General features: G+C 41.0%; 1 protein-coding gene across 1 annotated transcript; it reads right to left on the bottom strand.

The window, feature by feature from the left end:
• Window positions 1-11,446: 11,446 nt before the first annotated feature.
• Window positions 11,447-11,927, bottom strand: LOC103258305 (thiosulfate sulfurtransferase/rhodanese-like domain-containing protein 3). Its single transcript, XM_008055977.2, has one exon. It carries the CDS (start codon window positions 11,924-11,926, stop codon window positions 11,447-11,449), a length of 480 nt encoding a protein of 159 aa, XP_008054168.1. The 5' UTR covers window position 11,927.
• Window positions 11,928-14,586: the final 2,659 nt, after the last annotated feature.

Consider the following 14,586-nt stretch of genomic DNA (forward strand, 5'->3'; position numbering starts at 1 on the left):
TGAGGGCAATACAATGGCATCCTATGTCCTTAGACTCCTCCAGAAATGAATAACTACATATAAAACTAAGGTGCATTCATGTGTTCAATGTTCAAGAAAACTAAAGATATTAACTCAGTGCTAACTGGAAATAAAAAATTCTTTGATGGGTGTCTTTGTTCTGTCCAACAGACTGACACCTGGGGACAGGTGAACATTTGCACTCCCTTGGCCATCACTGGCAGTCTTCTACTTGACTTCTACAGTGCCAAGCAAGTGACCCAAGGAAGTGAGGCAGGCACTGTAGTGCCCTTTGTGACCTCACCTCGGTGGTCACACAACATCATTCTCCCTGTATTCAATTTGCTACACAGGTCAGCCCTGGCTCAGTGTGGGAGGAGACTGCCCAAAGGTGAGGACATTAGGAAGCAAAGACCATTGGAGACCCCTAAGGGAGAACTACTTCAGGAAGCTCCTGAAGAATGTGCTAGCAAAAGAGGAGAATAGGCTGGGGGAAAAAAAATGAGAGCCAGGAAGCAGAGATCTAACTCAGCAAAATAACAAAGACGTAGGATAGATCCTGGATGGCGGGTTTAAAAAGCAAACAGATTGCCAGACACAGTGACTCAAATCTGTAATCCTAGTACTTTGGGAGGCTGAGGTGAGAGGATTGCCTGAGATCAGGGGTTTGAGACTAGCCTGAGCAACATGGTGAGATCTTGTCTCTACAATAAATGAAAAAATTAACTGGGCATGGTGGCACATGCCTGTGGTTCCAGTTACTTGGAAGCCTAAGGCAGAAGGATCATCTGAGCCCATCACATCAGGTTGAGGCTGTGGTGGCCGTGAGTGTGCCACTGCACTCCAGGCTGGGGGACAGAATGCGACTCCGATTCAAAATAATAATAATAATAATAGCAAACCAATCATATTGTATCAGAAGGGTGAAAGATGCCAGGAAATAAATCTCCAGGAAAAATGAAAAATAACCAAAAAAATAGGCTGAGTGCCATGGCTCACTCCTGTAATTCCAGCACTTTGGGAGGCTGAGTGAGAGGATCACATGAGTCCAGGAGTTTGAGACCAGCCTGGGCAACATAGTGAGACCTTGTCTAAACAAAAAACAAAAATTAGCATGTGTGGTGGCGCATGCCTATAGTCCCAGATACTTGGGAGCCTTGAGGTGGAAGGATCACTTGAGCCCAGGAGGTCAAGTCTATGGTGAGCCAGGATGGTGACACTGCACTCCAGCCTGAATGACACAGACAAATCCAGACTCAAAAACAATTACCATTACCACCATCACCACCATAACAACAAACAAACAAAAATAGATAGACCACCAGATACGCTTAAGCATTTAAAAGTTGGTTAATGTCCAAATAATATGATGGGGGGAAGTGAAACTTTCAATATATAGAAAACTCTAAAGAGAAATAATAGACAATCATAAGTTCAGGAAAACAAAACATTTTGTAAGAAAAAAACATAATAATAATAGATTACTGACAGCAGATAGCAGAAACTCTCGCTGTGTTCCTGCCCATTGTGTCCTTCACAATGTATCTTTCCTTTAATAAATCTACCTCTCTTAATTAAAAAAAATAGTAGATTACTTAGGTTTTCCAGTGAATGTTCTTTACATGAACACAGTAATGTCAATAGCTTTATTGATTTAGCTAGAAGTGGGATATAACTACAGGAAAATGGCAAGAAAGGAAGTTGAGGTAGGAAATACAGGAGCACTAGATCCTCATCTAACATAACAGAAAATCAATAATGTCCAAGTTTAAAACAAAAAATTCACATTACCATACTATTTAGAGCTCTAGAAATAAACATCAAATGAAACAGTTAAAGAATTGAGGCTGGACTTCATGGCTCAGTCTGTAATCCCAGCACTTTGGAAGGCTGAGGTGAGTGGATTGCCTGAGCCTATGGTTTCAAGACCAACCCAGGCAACTGAATTAAAACATGCATAGGTGTAACGTTCTTAAATGGAAGGCAAAATGTGCATAAAATATTAAGGCAGAACAAAAGAACTCAAGGAAATGTCTTCCTTGGTCTGTACTGGCCAAATCTTCTTCTTTTAGAGTTTTTAGTGGCCCATGCTCCCTTCTGCCTCAGGGACATTTTGGGAAAGGCTGGAAAGCAGGGCATGGAGGTCAGCCCTTTGAGAATAACCCTCCTTATCCAGAGTGAGGTGTGAAAGGTAATTCACTAGAATGAAGGGTAAAAATATAGAACTTTTGTGTGTATTTAATCTTTATATTAAATATAAATAAGGTCGGGTGCAGTGGCTCATGCCTGTAATCCCAGTACTTTGGGAGGTTGAGGTGGGAAGACTGCTTGAGCCCAGGAGTTCAAGACCAGCCTAGACAACATAATGTGATCTCATCTCTACAAAAAAAAAAAAAAAGGAAAGAAAGAAAAAAATTAGCCGGGTTTGGTGGCTCACACATGTACATGTACACAGCTACTCAGGAAGTTAAGGTGAAAGGATTGCAAGAGCCCAGGAGGTCAAAGCTGCAGTGAATTTTGATTGTGCCACTGCACTACAGCCCAGGTAACAGAGTAAGAATCTGACTGAAAAAAAAATAGTAAATAAATAAATCATTACTAACTTTATATATGCGGGTCATCCCTGACATCATTATTAGGTCACTTGCCTCATTCACGTCACTGTGAGCCCTGGGGAAACAGTCCATGACATCACGGGTAGGGGGTGGGGGAGTGGGTGACAATGACAATACCCCTCATCCATTTGTTCTCTGGAGAATTTCCAAGGAGTTGCTGTTTCTATGTAATCGTGGAAGTGATTTTCAAGACTATATTACCGAATTTCACTGAAATGATCCTTGCAGAATAGACAAGGAATAATGCAAGCCCAATGGACAGCCAAACAGAAGGTGGTAGATCAAACAACTGGCCCCAGAGTGAGCTGTCAACTCTATATTGATACAGTTAAAAATAATGACCATCTAATTATATCTTATTGGAGTTGATCAAAAAATTCAAAATTATCAGGAAAGGACTCAAAACAGAGATTCACACCCATTTTCTGAAACAATGAAACTTAACCTAAATGTACAGTGTCTGTTGGCTGTGTCAAGCTTCCTGAAAGAGCAAGTCATTTTCTTTTTGTGTGTGTGTTGGAATCTCACTCTGTCGCCCAGACTGGAGTGCAATGGCCGCTCCCAGCCACCGTAGCTTTGACCTGCTGGGCTCCGGCGATCCTTTCGCCTCAGCCTTCCAAGTTGCCAGAATTACAGGCATGCACCACCATGCCCGGCTGATTTTTTTTATTTATTGTAGAGATGAGGTCTCGCCAAGTTGCCCAGGCGGGTCTCGAACCCGCGGTTCAGGCAATCCACTCACCTCAGCCTCCCAAAGGTGCGGGATTACAGGCTGAGCCACCGAGCCCGGCTAGCAAGTCATTTTCAAATTGGTCATGTCTAGGACATGAAAATAGACCTCTATAATTGGCATAATGAAGAGATCTGTATTTATTTCTAGATTTCTAAATCGTATGCTTTGCAGACCTTTTTTTTTTAAACTGGGACATTTTTGATTTTCTATTATGCTAGATGAAGATTTAGTGCCCCTGTGTCTCCACCTGGTTCCTTCTCTTGCCATCCTGCCAACAGTTATGTCCCAGTTTTAGCTAAATCAACAAAGGTAGAGGTATTGACATTAGTATGTTTCTGTAAATAATATTCATTACAAAACCTAAGTAATATGCCATCATATTTTCTTTTTCTTTTTTTTTTTGTTGGAGTCTCACTTTATCACCTAGGCTGGAGTGCAGTGGCATGCTCACAGCCACCCCAGCGTCAATCTGCTGGGCTCCAAAGATCCTTCTGCCTTGACCTTCCAAGTAGCTGGAACTACAGATGCATGCTACCACATCCCCCTGATTTTTTATGTATTTATTGTAGAGATGAGGTCTCGCCAATTGCCCAGACTGGTCTTGAACTCGTGGGCTCAGGCAATTCACTCACCTTGGCCTCCCAAAGTGCTGGGATTACAGGCTGAGCCACTGAATTTGGCCGATATTTTCTATTTTTAAAAAAAGTATTTAAAGTCACACATGGTGGTGTGTGTGGTTCTAGCTACTTGGAAGGCTAAGGCGGAAGGAAGCCTATGCCCAGCAGGTCGAGGCTGTGGTGGCCGTGAGTGTGCCACTGCATTCCAGTCCCGACAGAGTGAGACCCCAGCTCATGGCCAGGCAACAGAATGAGACTCCAACTCAAAAAAAAAAAAGTATTTAATTTAATGTGTGTATTTATTTACTTTTTGAGTCAGGGTCTTGGTTTTTTTCTCCATCAGATTATGTCTCTATCAACTAACTTTTTTTTTTTAATGCTGAAGCATATCAGAGGATCTATCATTCTATTGTTTATTTTATCCTGAAGACCTTCTTCCAGAGCAAACTCCCCATATAATCTGACTGCTCACTTTCTAGGGCTGCTGCGGTCTTACCCTGCATTATCTAAGGTAATTGGGGGAAAGACATGAATGAGTGGGTTGAAACAAGATTGACAAGAGGTTGCTTTTCCACAAAGAGTGTGATTTCATTAAGACAATGGAGAACAATAAAAAAATGACAAGATGAAATTTGTGTTTGAGAGAGTCAGGACAGCGTGTTAGCCAAGGGTCAAGGAAACTACATCTATCCTGAAGTTCATGGTTTTCTGGGCTGCTTTTAGCTGCCTGCTGTCCTTCCTGGGAGCCACCAGACATACACTTAGGCTACACAAACAATAACATGGAGTAATTAAACAGATGCTGGTCCCAAATCTCACTTTGAGACACTAACAATGAGAGAAAAACAATTCCTGACAAAAAGTTAAGGATAAAGAACGGCACAGAAATTCCAAGTTCAAGCAAATGTAAACCTCTAAATTTCTTCATACATTTAACACTTTCAAAAATCTGTGTCAGAACAGGCATTTATTTAAATTCTGAAGCTGGAAATAAAGCCGATCAGGACCATTCACAAGATCACCAGGAAAACTTGAAATTCTAAGAGAAGAGCTGGAGACAATGTGTTTTACTGGCCACATGGCAGCTAGCAGAAGCAGCAGAGTTCTCCTTCCCCTTCTGTGCACCCCTCCACCTGCTTGTGTCTCTTCTATGCCTTTTCCAAGTACACATTTAAAGTTATATTATCATAAATATCTTATTGTCTTGGAGCACTTTATCATTTTTAGTCCTTTCACAAAAATCCTATTAAGCCTTTTGACGGCGCATAAGGTAATAGAGAGGGTCAGCAGTATCATTCCCATTTTTTATAGGGAAGGAGCTGAACATTATGGCTTGCTGAGAGGTTTTGTTTTGTTTTTTTGAGTTGGAATCTCACTTTGTCTCCCAGGCTAGAGTACAATGGCATGCTCACAGCCACAGCAGCCTTGACCTGCTTGGCTTAGGCGAACCTTCTGCCTCAACTTTCCAAGTAGCTGGAACTACAGACGCACCCCACCATGCCCGACTAGTTTTTGTGATTTATTGTAGAGATGAGGTCTCACCAAGTTGCTCAGGCTAGTCTCGAACTCCCGGACTCAGGCAATCCTCTCATCTTGGCCTCCCAAAGTGCTGGGATTACAGGCTGAGCCACCGCACCTGGCCAAGGTTTTGTTTTGACTTTATTATAAAGATGTGGAGTACAAGTCATGATTAGGTACATAAGTAATGTATGTGCCGGTGAAGTGTGGGTCTCCAACTGGGCCTCACTTCCCCTGTTTTAGGACCAGGTACCCTTTGTGTTGTTATTTGCTGAGGATTCCTAGCTGGCCACGGCCTCCATGGCCAGGAAGAGGTGAGTTTTCCCACTGTCAACCATGTTTTACCTCCCCCCCATAACTCCTTGTCTTTCAGAACACCTCCAGTTCTTTTTTTCCCTCTTCTTCAACACAGTATCTATAATGAGCTACAGTATTATAACAGAAATCTGTTGTTTTTGCTATTCATAAAGTTTGTTTCCTGTTGTTAATTAATCATCATAAGTAATTAAACAATTTTTTTTGAGTTGGAATCTCACTCTGTCGCCCAGGCTGGAATACAGTGGCAGGCTCACGGCCACTCCAGCGTTGACTTGCTGGGCTCCAGCGATCCTTCCGCCTCAGCCTTCCAAGTAGTACAGGCGTGTGCTACCATGCCTAGCTAATTTTTTCTTTATTTTCTCGAACCCGCGAGCTCAGGCAATCCACTAACGTTGGCCTCCCAAAGTGCTGGGATTACAGGCTGAGCCACCGAGCTCGACCAAAATTATTTTAATAATTATACAAATGGATATATTGTCATTGCAGTTTTACATTTTAATATAATCTAAATAGAAATGAAGATATGTTATTATAATTTATATTTTAATAAATATGTACAATTTAGTAGTTCTTAAAAATCAAGTAATTAACAATTTTTAAAGTAAAATCATTTTCTTTCCTTAAAAAGCACATCTTTTTTTATTTGTGTATTGTTCTGAATTTTCTTTCCCTAACTGCATCCTGAGGGTCATGGGGTTATTGGTGAAGGAGATCCCCACTCCTGAATCAAAGTCACATACGACCTCTCAAGTATTCTTGTCTGAGATTGTTTGACGTGAGCCTTAATTTCAGGAGATGTGGACCTCTTAATTTTGAATGTAAACAAGAATTGAGGACATTCAAACTGGGGCATGGGCTACCACCTTCCCAAAAGATTCTTCGACTTACAAAAGGATTCCCCACAAGATTTGTATAAATATCAAGCTACGTGTATGTTTCATTCAGTTCAATTGTCAGCAATGCAACTTCAGAAAATCACAGGACTTCCGGGCTCTGATTTATTCCAGAACCCAGTGCAGAGCTGCAAGACCTGGCCACACAGTGGTGCTGACGCCCTTCGGGTGACACCAGGCAGCTCCGCAGCATCTCTCCTGAGCCGGGTATGAAGGCGGCAGGAGCCCCAGCGGCATGTTAATTCTATGGTAATGAGGCAGCAACTTTGCACACTGAGGACATCATCTCTCATGATGAAAACCTGGCACCAGCAGCAATCCATCACCACGTTATCTTCCTCCTTGTTAGCTAATGTGTATTGAGTTCCAAAGTATCAGCCCTCCCAGCAAATAAAGAATACCTGTGCCTGTGTGGAAAAGTGCCCTAAGGGAAGGCTGTGGGACTCTTGATTTGACAGGGACAATTCTCTCTAGATGACTGTGCCATGTGGATCTAGTCTCAAGTCACAAACTGTACACCTGAGGTCAACTTGGCCCTCGTGCATGTTTTGTTTGACTTGTAGTATTTTTTTAAAGTTGCAAAAATACGTATCAACATTTTAGAATGAAAAGAGTCCCAAGATTTCATTTCTTTTGAAAAAGAGTCTTATCTGACACCAGTGGCCCCAAATTCTTGCAGGGTAGGAGGAAGAATACCAAGTAGCCGATCTACAGGAGGAGCAAGTCTGGAGATATAATGTAGAACACGAGGACAATAGTTAATAAAATTAGATTTGGGGTTTTTGGTAAATAAGTAGATTTTAGCTGATCGTGCAGGGTCACTATGGGGCTAAGCTGGCATGTGCCCCTCAGTTCCCTGGTGACCCCATTGGCCAGCCTGATAAATTAGGTACTATCTGGACATGTAGAACTGGAGTGAGTGACTCTTGTCCTAACATCTAACCTTAGGATCTCATCCCTTCCTCAGCCCAGGCTGTGTGCTTTGGTCTGCTTTGGAGTGTCTGTGTGTGTATGTTGGGGAGAGGAGTTCAACCACTTCTCTATGACTTGCTTATGCTTTTGTTTAAAATAAATTTTACTGTGTATATTTGAGATGTATGATTTAATGTTATGAGATAAATATAAATAGTATAATGGTTACTACAGTGAAGCAAATTCACATATCTATCATCTCATCTTTTTTGTAACAAAATCAGCTAAAATCTACTTGTTTAGCAAAAATCCCAAATCCAATTTTATTAACTATTGTCCTCATGTTCTGCATTAGCTCTCCAGACTTGTTCATCCTATATACCTGCTACATTGTATCCTTTGGCCTGCATCTCCCTATTTCTTCCTCACCCTTTACTCCTGGTAACAAATGTTTTATTCTCTATCTCTGTATATTTGTTGGTTTTTAAAAAAAAAAAAAAATCCACATAAAAGTGTGAGATCATGCAGTATTCTTCTTTCTGTGTCTGGCTTATTTCACTTAGCATAATGTCCTCCAGGTTCTCCCAGGTTGTGGCAAATGACATGATCTCTTTCTTTTTAAAGGCTAAATAATATTCCATTGTATGTGTATGTGTATACAATTGTATGTGTATAAAATAGAATGTTATTTTCTGTATCCATCTGTCTGCCAATGGACACTTAGGTTGTTTCCAACTCTTGGCTATCATGAATAATGCTGCAATAAAAATGGGAGTGTAAATATCTTTATGATGTGAAGATTTCATCTCCTTTGCATATATATCCAGAAGAAGAATCATTGGATTATGTGGTAGTTCTATATTTAATTTCTTTAGGAAGCTCCATGTTGTTTTCCATAATGGCTGTACCAATCTGTTTTCACACTGACATTGTACTAGTGTTCCCTCTTCTCCACATTCTCATTAATATTAGCTATTCTTTATCTTTTTAAAAATAATAGCCATCCTAACAGGTGTGGGGTGATATTTCATAGTGACTTTACTTTGCATTTCCTTGGTGATGAGCTCACTGTAACCTCAACTTCTTTGACTGAGGCAACTTCTTTGTCTGAGGTAATCTTTCTGTTTCTCCCAAGTAGCTGGGACCACAGGCACATGCCACCATCTCAGTTAATTTTTTGATTTTTTGTAGAGAATGCTATGTTGCCTATGTTGGTCTCAAACTCGTGGCTTCAAGCAACCCTCCCACCTCAACCTTCCAAAGTGATGAGATTACAGACATGAGCCACTGCACCTGGCCCTGTTGAACATTTTTATGTCTTCTTTGGAGAAATGTCTATTCAGGTCCTTTGCTCATCTTTTAATCAGGTATCTGTTTTTCTGTTCTTGAGTTGTAAGCATTCTTTATAAATTTTGGATATTAACCCTTTATCAGATATGTGGTTTGCAAAACTTTTTCCCTAATCTAGGAGAAGTAAGTTACTTTTTCATTGTGTTGATTGTTTTCTTTGTTGTGCAGAATCTTTTTAGTTTGATGTAGTCTTGTTTATTGATTTTTGCTTTGCTAGCCTGAACTTTTGGTGCAATATTTTAAAAAAAATTATTGCCAAGGCCAATGTCTAGCAGTTTGTTCCCTATGTTTTCTTCTAGAAATGTTATGGTTTGGGGTCTTACACATAGGTCTTTTATCCATGTTGACTTGATTTTTGGGTATGGTATAAGATAAGGGCCCAATTCCATTCTTTTGCATGTGGAAATCCAGTGTTCTCAGCACCATTTATTGAAGAGACTGTCCTTTCCCCATTGTGTTCCCTTAATGTCCTTGTGAAAAATTAATGGACCATATATTTTTGGATTGAGTTTGGGGCTCTTTATTCTGTGCCTGCCACTGGTCTATTTTTATGCCAGTACTATCAAGACTTGCACATTCTGAGTCCTTTCTTTCTTCTGCCAACTTCCTTGGGGTCAGGCGACTCTTTTCTTTTTTGAGTTGGAGTCTCACTCTGCTGCCCAGGCTGGAGGGCAGTGGCATGCTCCCGGCCACCGCAGCCTCGACCTGCTGGGCTCCAGCGATCCTTCTGCCTCAGCCTTTCCAGTAGCTGGAACTACAGGTGCGCACTACCACACCCGGCTAATTTTTTTGATTTATTGTAGAGATGAGGTCTTGCCAAGCTGCCCAGGTGGGTCTCAAACCCGCGGGCTCAGAAAATTCACTCACCTCAGCCTCCCAAAGGCACGGGATTACAGGCTGAGCCACCGAGTCCCGCTCTTTTTCTTTTTTTAAATTGAATTGGAGTCTCAGCCACACTAGCATCGACCTGCTGGGCTTTGGTGATCCTTCTGCCTCTGCCTTCCGAGTAGTCGGAACTGCAGGTACACGCTACCAGGCTCGGCTATTTTTTTTTTTTTTTTTTCTTGTAGAGATGAGATCTTGCCAAATTGCCCAGGTTGGTCTCAAACCCGTGGGCTCAGGAAATCCACTTCTCTCGACCTCCCAAAGTGCTGGGGTTACAGGCTGAGCCACCGAGCCTGGCTGAGGCAGACTCTCTCTTTTTTTTTTTTTAGTTGGAGTCTCACTCTGTTGCCCAGAATGGAGTGCAGTGGCATGCTCCCAGCCACTGCAGCCTCAACCTGCTGGGCTCCATCGATCCTTTTGCCTCAGCCTTCCAAGTAGCTGGAACTACAGGTGCGTGCTACCATGCCTGGCTGATTTTTTATTATATTGTAGAGATGAGGTCTTGCCAAGTTGCCTGAGTGGGTCTCAAACCCGTGGGCTCAGGCAGTCCATTCGCCTCAGCCTCCCAAAGTGCTGGGATTACAGGCTGAGCCACCAAGCCTGGCCAAGGCAGACTCTTAAAAACCATGGACACCATGCTTAGTTTTTATCCCTCAGTCCTCTGAAATAGCTCATATCACTCCATATGAGGTTCCTCTTCCCTCAAACTCAATAACATCATCAAGTACAGGCATACCTCATTTTATTGCACTCTGCTTTATTGCACATTGCAGATATTACAGTTTTTAGGAATTGAAGGTTTGCGAAAACCTGCATGGAGCAAGTTTATTGGCGCCATTTTCTTTTTTTTTCCTTTTCTATTTTTATTGTTTTTTAATTGAGGTACAGTTACATATAGAAAACATACATTTTTAAGTGTTTACTTCAATGAGTATTGACAAATCTGTATACCTATGTACCAATAACTCCTCAGCCAAGATATAGAACATTTCCATCACCCTAGAAAGTTCCCTCCTTGCCTCTTCCAGTTAATCTTCAGAAAAGCAACCATTGTTCCGATTTCTGTCCCTATATTAATCATACTAATTTTATTTTTTTAAATTGCACATATCACTGCCATACAAATATCACTGCCATGCTGGTCATACAACTGCCATAAGTCTTTGGAGGGTGTTAACGTATTTTCATTGTTCAAAGTTTACCTCCTCTTCTGGATCCCAGATTCTTGATTTTATTAAGATCAAGTGTGCTTGTTAATCTATATGTCTAGCTCATAGCCTCTTTGATGAATAGAAACTATACTAACACAAATGGCCATACGTTATTGGTTAATACAAGTAACTTGGTCTTTTGAAATACTATTGAACTATACTAAACTACTTATAAATTAATTTCTAGAGTCTCAGCCCTTATATTTCCATGGCAAGTCACATACATTATCTCAATCCTCAACAGCCTTTGAAAGTAGGGAGGGAAGAGTGGTATTCTCAATTTGCAGATGAGAAAAAGGTTCAAAGTTACCAGGACTAGATTTTTATTCTTTTGCTCACTCCAGTCACCTAGGCTGCATATATGCAAGGAAAAATGCAACTTGTATTCCAGAATTCAATTTCCTTGTTTCTTCTCTGAAAAGTCATAGGTTACCCATTCCTTCCATCCTCCAGCATAGTGTTGAGCACTGTGAAAGCCCAGAGATACTGCTGTGTCCAGCGCCTTCTTGCTTCTCACTCCAGCTAAACAAGAAAACACTAGATTGTCAGTTTTGGATGGCATTACTTCATGGTACTTCTCTTTGAAGTCTTCTGGGTTCATCTGTAGAGCTTTGCCCACTTCGTCCAATGGGATATTGACAGACCTGGGGATTTTTCCATACTCAAGGACTTCCCATGTCTCTCGAACGCCAATTAACATAATGCTTTTGAAATTCAGCAGGTTTTTCATTTCCTTATAAGTGACATCTCTAGAAATAGCAGTACAAAAATTGTGGCAGCTTCTCTTTATTGACTTCAAACCACAGAGCACAGCCTCCATGGATCCGATGACTGCCCTGTGCACAGTCCCCAGTGGCAGCCAGGGCAGCACCATTGCCGGCTGACAACTTCCTCCTCCTCCCCCTCCTCCTCTTCCTCCTTGGTACCATTTTCCAACAGCATGTGCTCACTTCATGTCCTTGTGTCACTTGATGATTCTTGCATATTTCAAAATTTTTCATCATCGCTCTCTTATGGTGATCCGTGATGAATGATCTTGGATGTTACTATTGTGACCGTTTTGAGACACCATGAACTATATTCACTTAAAACGGCAAGTTTAATTGATTGATAAATGTTGTGCATATTCTGACTGCTCCATTGACCTGTCCATCGTTCTTTCTTCTCTCTTCCTTTCCTGGAGTTTCCCTATTTCCTGATATACAACAATATTGAAATTGAGTCAGATAGTAATCCTACAATGACCTCTAAGTGTTCAAGTGAAAAGAAGAATCACTCATCTCTCACTTTAAATCAAAAGCTGGAAATGATTAAGCTTAGTGAGGAAGGCATGTCAAAAAGCTGAGACAGGCTGAAAGCCAGGCTTTTTGTACCAAACAGTTAGCCAAGTTGTAAATGCAAAGGAGAAGTTCCTGAAGGAAATTAAAAGTTCTGCACAAATTATAAAAAAAAACAAAATGGCATTATTGCTGATTTGGAGCAAGTTTTAGTAATTCGTATAGACGATCAAACTAGTCAACAGCTTCCCTTAAACCAAAGCCTAATTCAGAGCAAGGCTCTAACCCTAAACCTCTTCAATTCGGTGAAGGTGAAGAGAGAAGAGGAAGCTGCAGAAAAAAAGCTAGCAAAAGTTGGTTTATGAGGTTTAGGGTCAGAAGCCATCTCTGTAATGTACAAGTACAAGATGAATCAGCAAGTGCTGATGGAGAATCTGCATCAGTTTATCCAGAAGATCTAGCTAAGATTCTTGAAGAAGGTGGCTACACTAAACAGCAGATTTTCAATGTAGACAAAACAGCCTTCTATTGGAAGAAGATATCATCTAGGGTGTTCATAGCTGGAGAGGAGCACTGAATGCCTGGTTTCAAATCTTCAAAGGACAGGCAGCCTCTTTTGTTAGGCTGACTCTAATGCAGCTGGTGACTTGAAGTTGAAGTCAATGCTCATTTGCCATTTTGAAAATCCCAAGGCCTTTAAGGATTATGCTAAATCTACTCTGCCTGTGCTCTATAAGTGGAACAACCGAGTCTAGATGACATCACATCTGCTGACAGCATGATTTGGTGAATATTTTAAGCCCACTGTTGAGACCTACTGCTCAGGAAAAAAAAATGTCCTTTTGAAATATTACTGCTCATCGATAGTGCACCTGATCACCCAAGAGTTCTGATACAGACATACAAGGAGATTAATATTGTTTTCATGCCTGGTAACACATAATTCTGTAGCTCATGCATCAAGAAGTAATTCGACTTCCAAGTCTTACTACTTAAGAAATACATTTCACAAGGCCATAGCTACCATAGATAATGATTCCTGTGATGGATCTGGGCAAAATACATTGCAAACCTTCTGAAGAAGATTCACCATTCCAGATGTCATTAAGAACATTTATGAGTCATGTGATGAAGTCAAAATATCAACACTGATAGGAATTTGGAAGAGTTTGATTTCAACTCTCATGAATTACTTTGAGGGATTCAAGACTTCAGTGGAAGAAGTAACTGCAGATGTGATGGAAATAGCAAGAGAACTAGAATTATAAGTAGAGCCTGAAGATGGGACTGAATTGATGCAATCTCATGAATAAACTTGAGTGAATAAGGAGTTGCTTCTTATGAGCAAAGATAGCTATTGCTTGAGATGAAATTGACTTCTGGTGAAGATGCTGTGAACATTGTTGCAATGACAACAAAAGACTTAGAATATTACATAAACTTAGCTGATAAAATAGTGGCAGAGCTTAAGAGGACTGACTCCAATTTTGAAAGTTCGACTTTATATAAAATGTTATCTAACCGGGCTTGGTGGTTCAGCCTATAATCCCAGCACTTTGGGAGACCGAAGCAAGTGGATTGCCTGAGCCTGCGGGTTTGAGACCAGCCCAGGCAACATGGTGGGACCTCGTCTCTACAATTAAAAAAAATTAGCCAGTATGGTAGCATACGCCTGTAGTTCAAGCTACTTGGAAGGCTGAGGTGGAACGATCGCTGGAGCCCAGCAGGTTGATGCTGGGGTGGCCATGAAAATGCCACTGCACTTCAGCCTGGAGTGACTCTCCAAAGGGAAAAAAAATGCTACCAAGCTGCATCACATGCTGCAGAGACATCTTTCATGAAAGGAAAAGTCCATCGATGTGGCAAACTTCATTGTTGTCTTACTTTAAGAAATTGCCACAGCCATCACAACCTTTAGCAAGTGCCACCTTGATCAGTCAGTAGCTATTGATATTGAGGCAAGACCCTCTGCCAGCAAAAATATTATGACATACTGAAGGCTCAGATGATCGCACTTTTTAGTAGCTAAGTATTTTTTAAAATTAATGTATATAGATTGTGGGGTTTTTTAGACATAATGCTATTGAATGCTTAATAGGTTATAATATGTAGTATAAACTTGAAAACCACAAACTTTGTGTGACTTACTTTCTTGTGATATTTGCTACCATAGTGGTCTAGAACCAAACCTACAATATCTCCAAGGTATGCCTATATAAACTTGGGCTTTAATCAGTGGGGAAACTGAGGTCCAGAG

The sequence above is a fragment of the Carlito syrichta genome, unplaced genomic scaffold (genome assembly GCF_000164805.1).
Source record: "Carlito syrichta isolate Samal-C Ts95f unplaced genomic scaffold, Tarsius_syrichta-2.0.1 Scaffold302058, whole genome shotgun sequence".
NCBI classification, from domain to species: Eukaryota; Metazoa; Chordata; class Mammalia; order Primates; family Tarsiidae; genus Carlito; species Carlito syrichta.

What these genes read in the sequence shown, in the direction of transcription:
- LOC103258305 (XM_008055977.2), bottom strand. Translation starts at nt 11,926, where the DNA reads ATGGTGCTGCCCTGGCTGCCACTGGGGACTGTGCACAGGGCAGTCATC.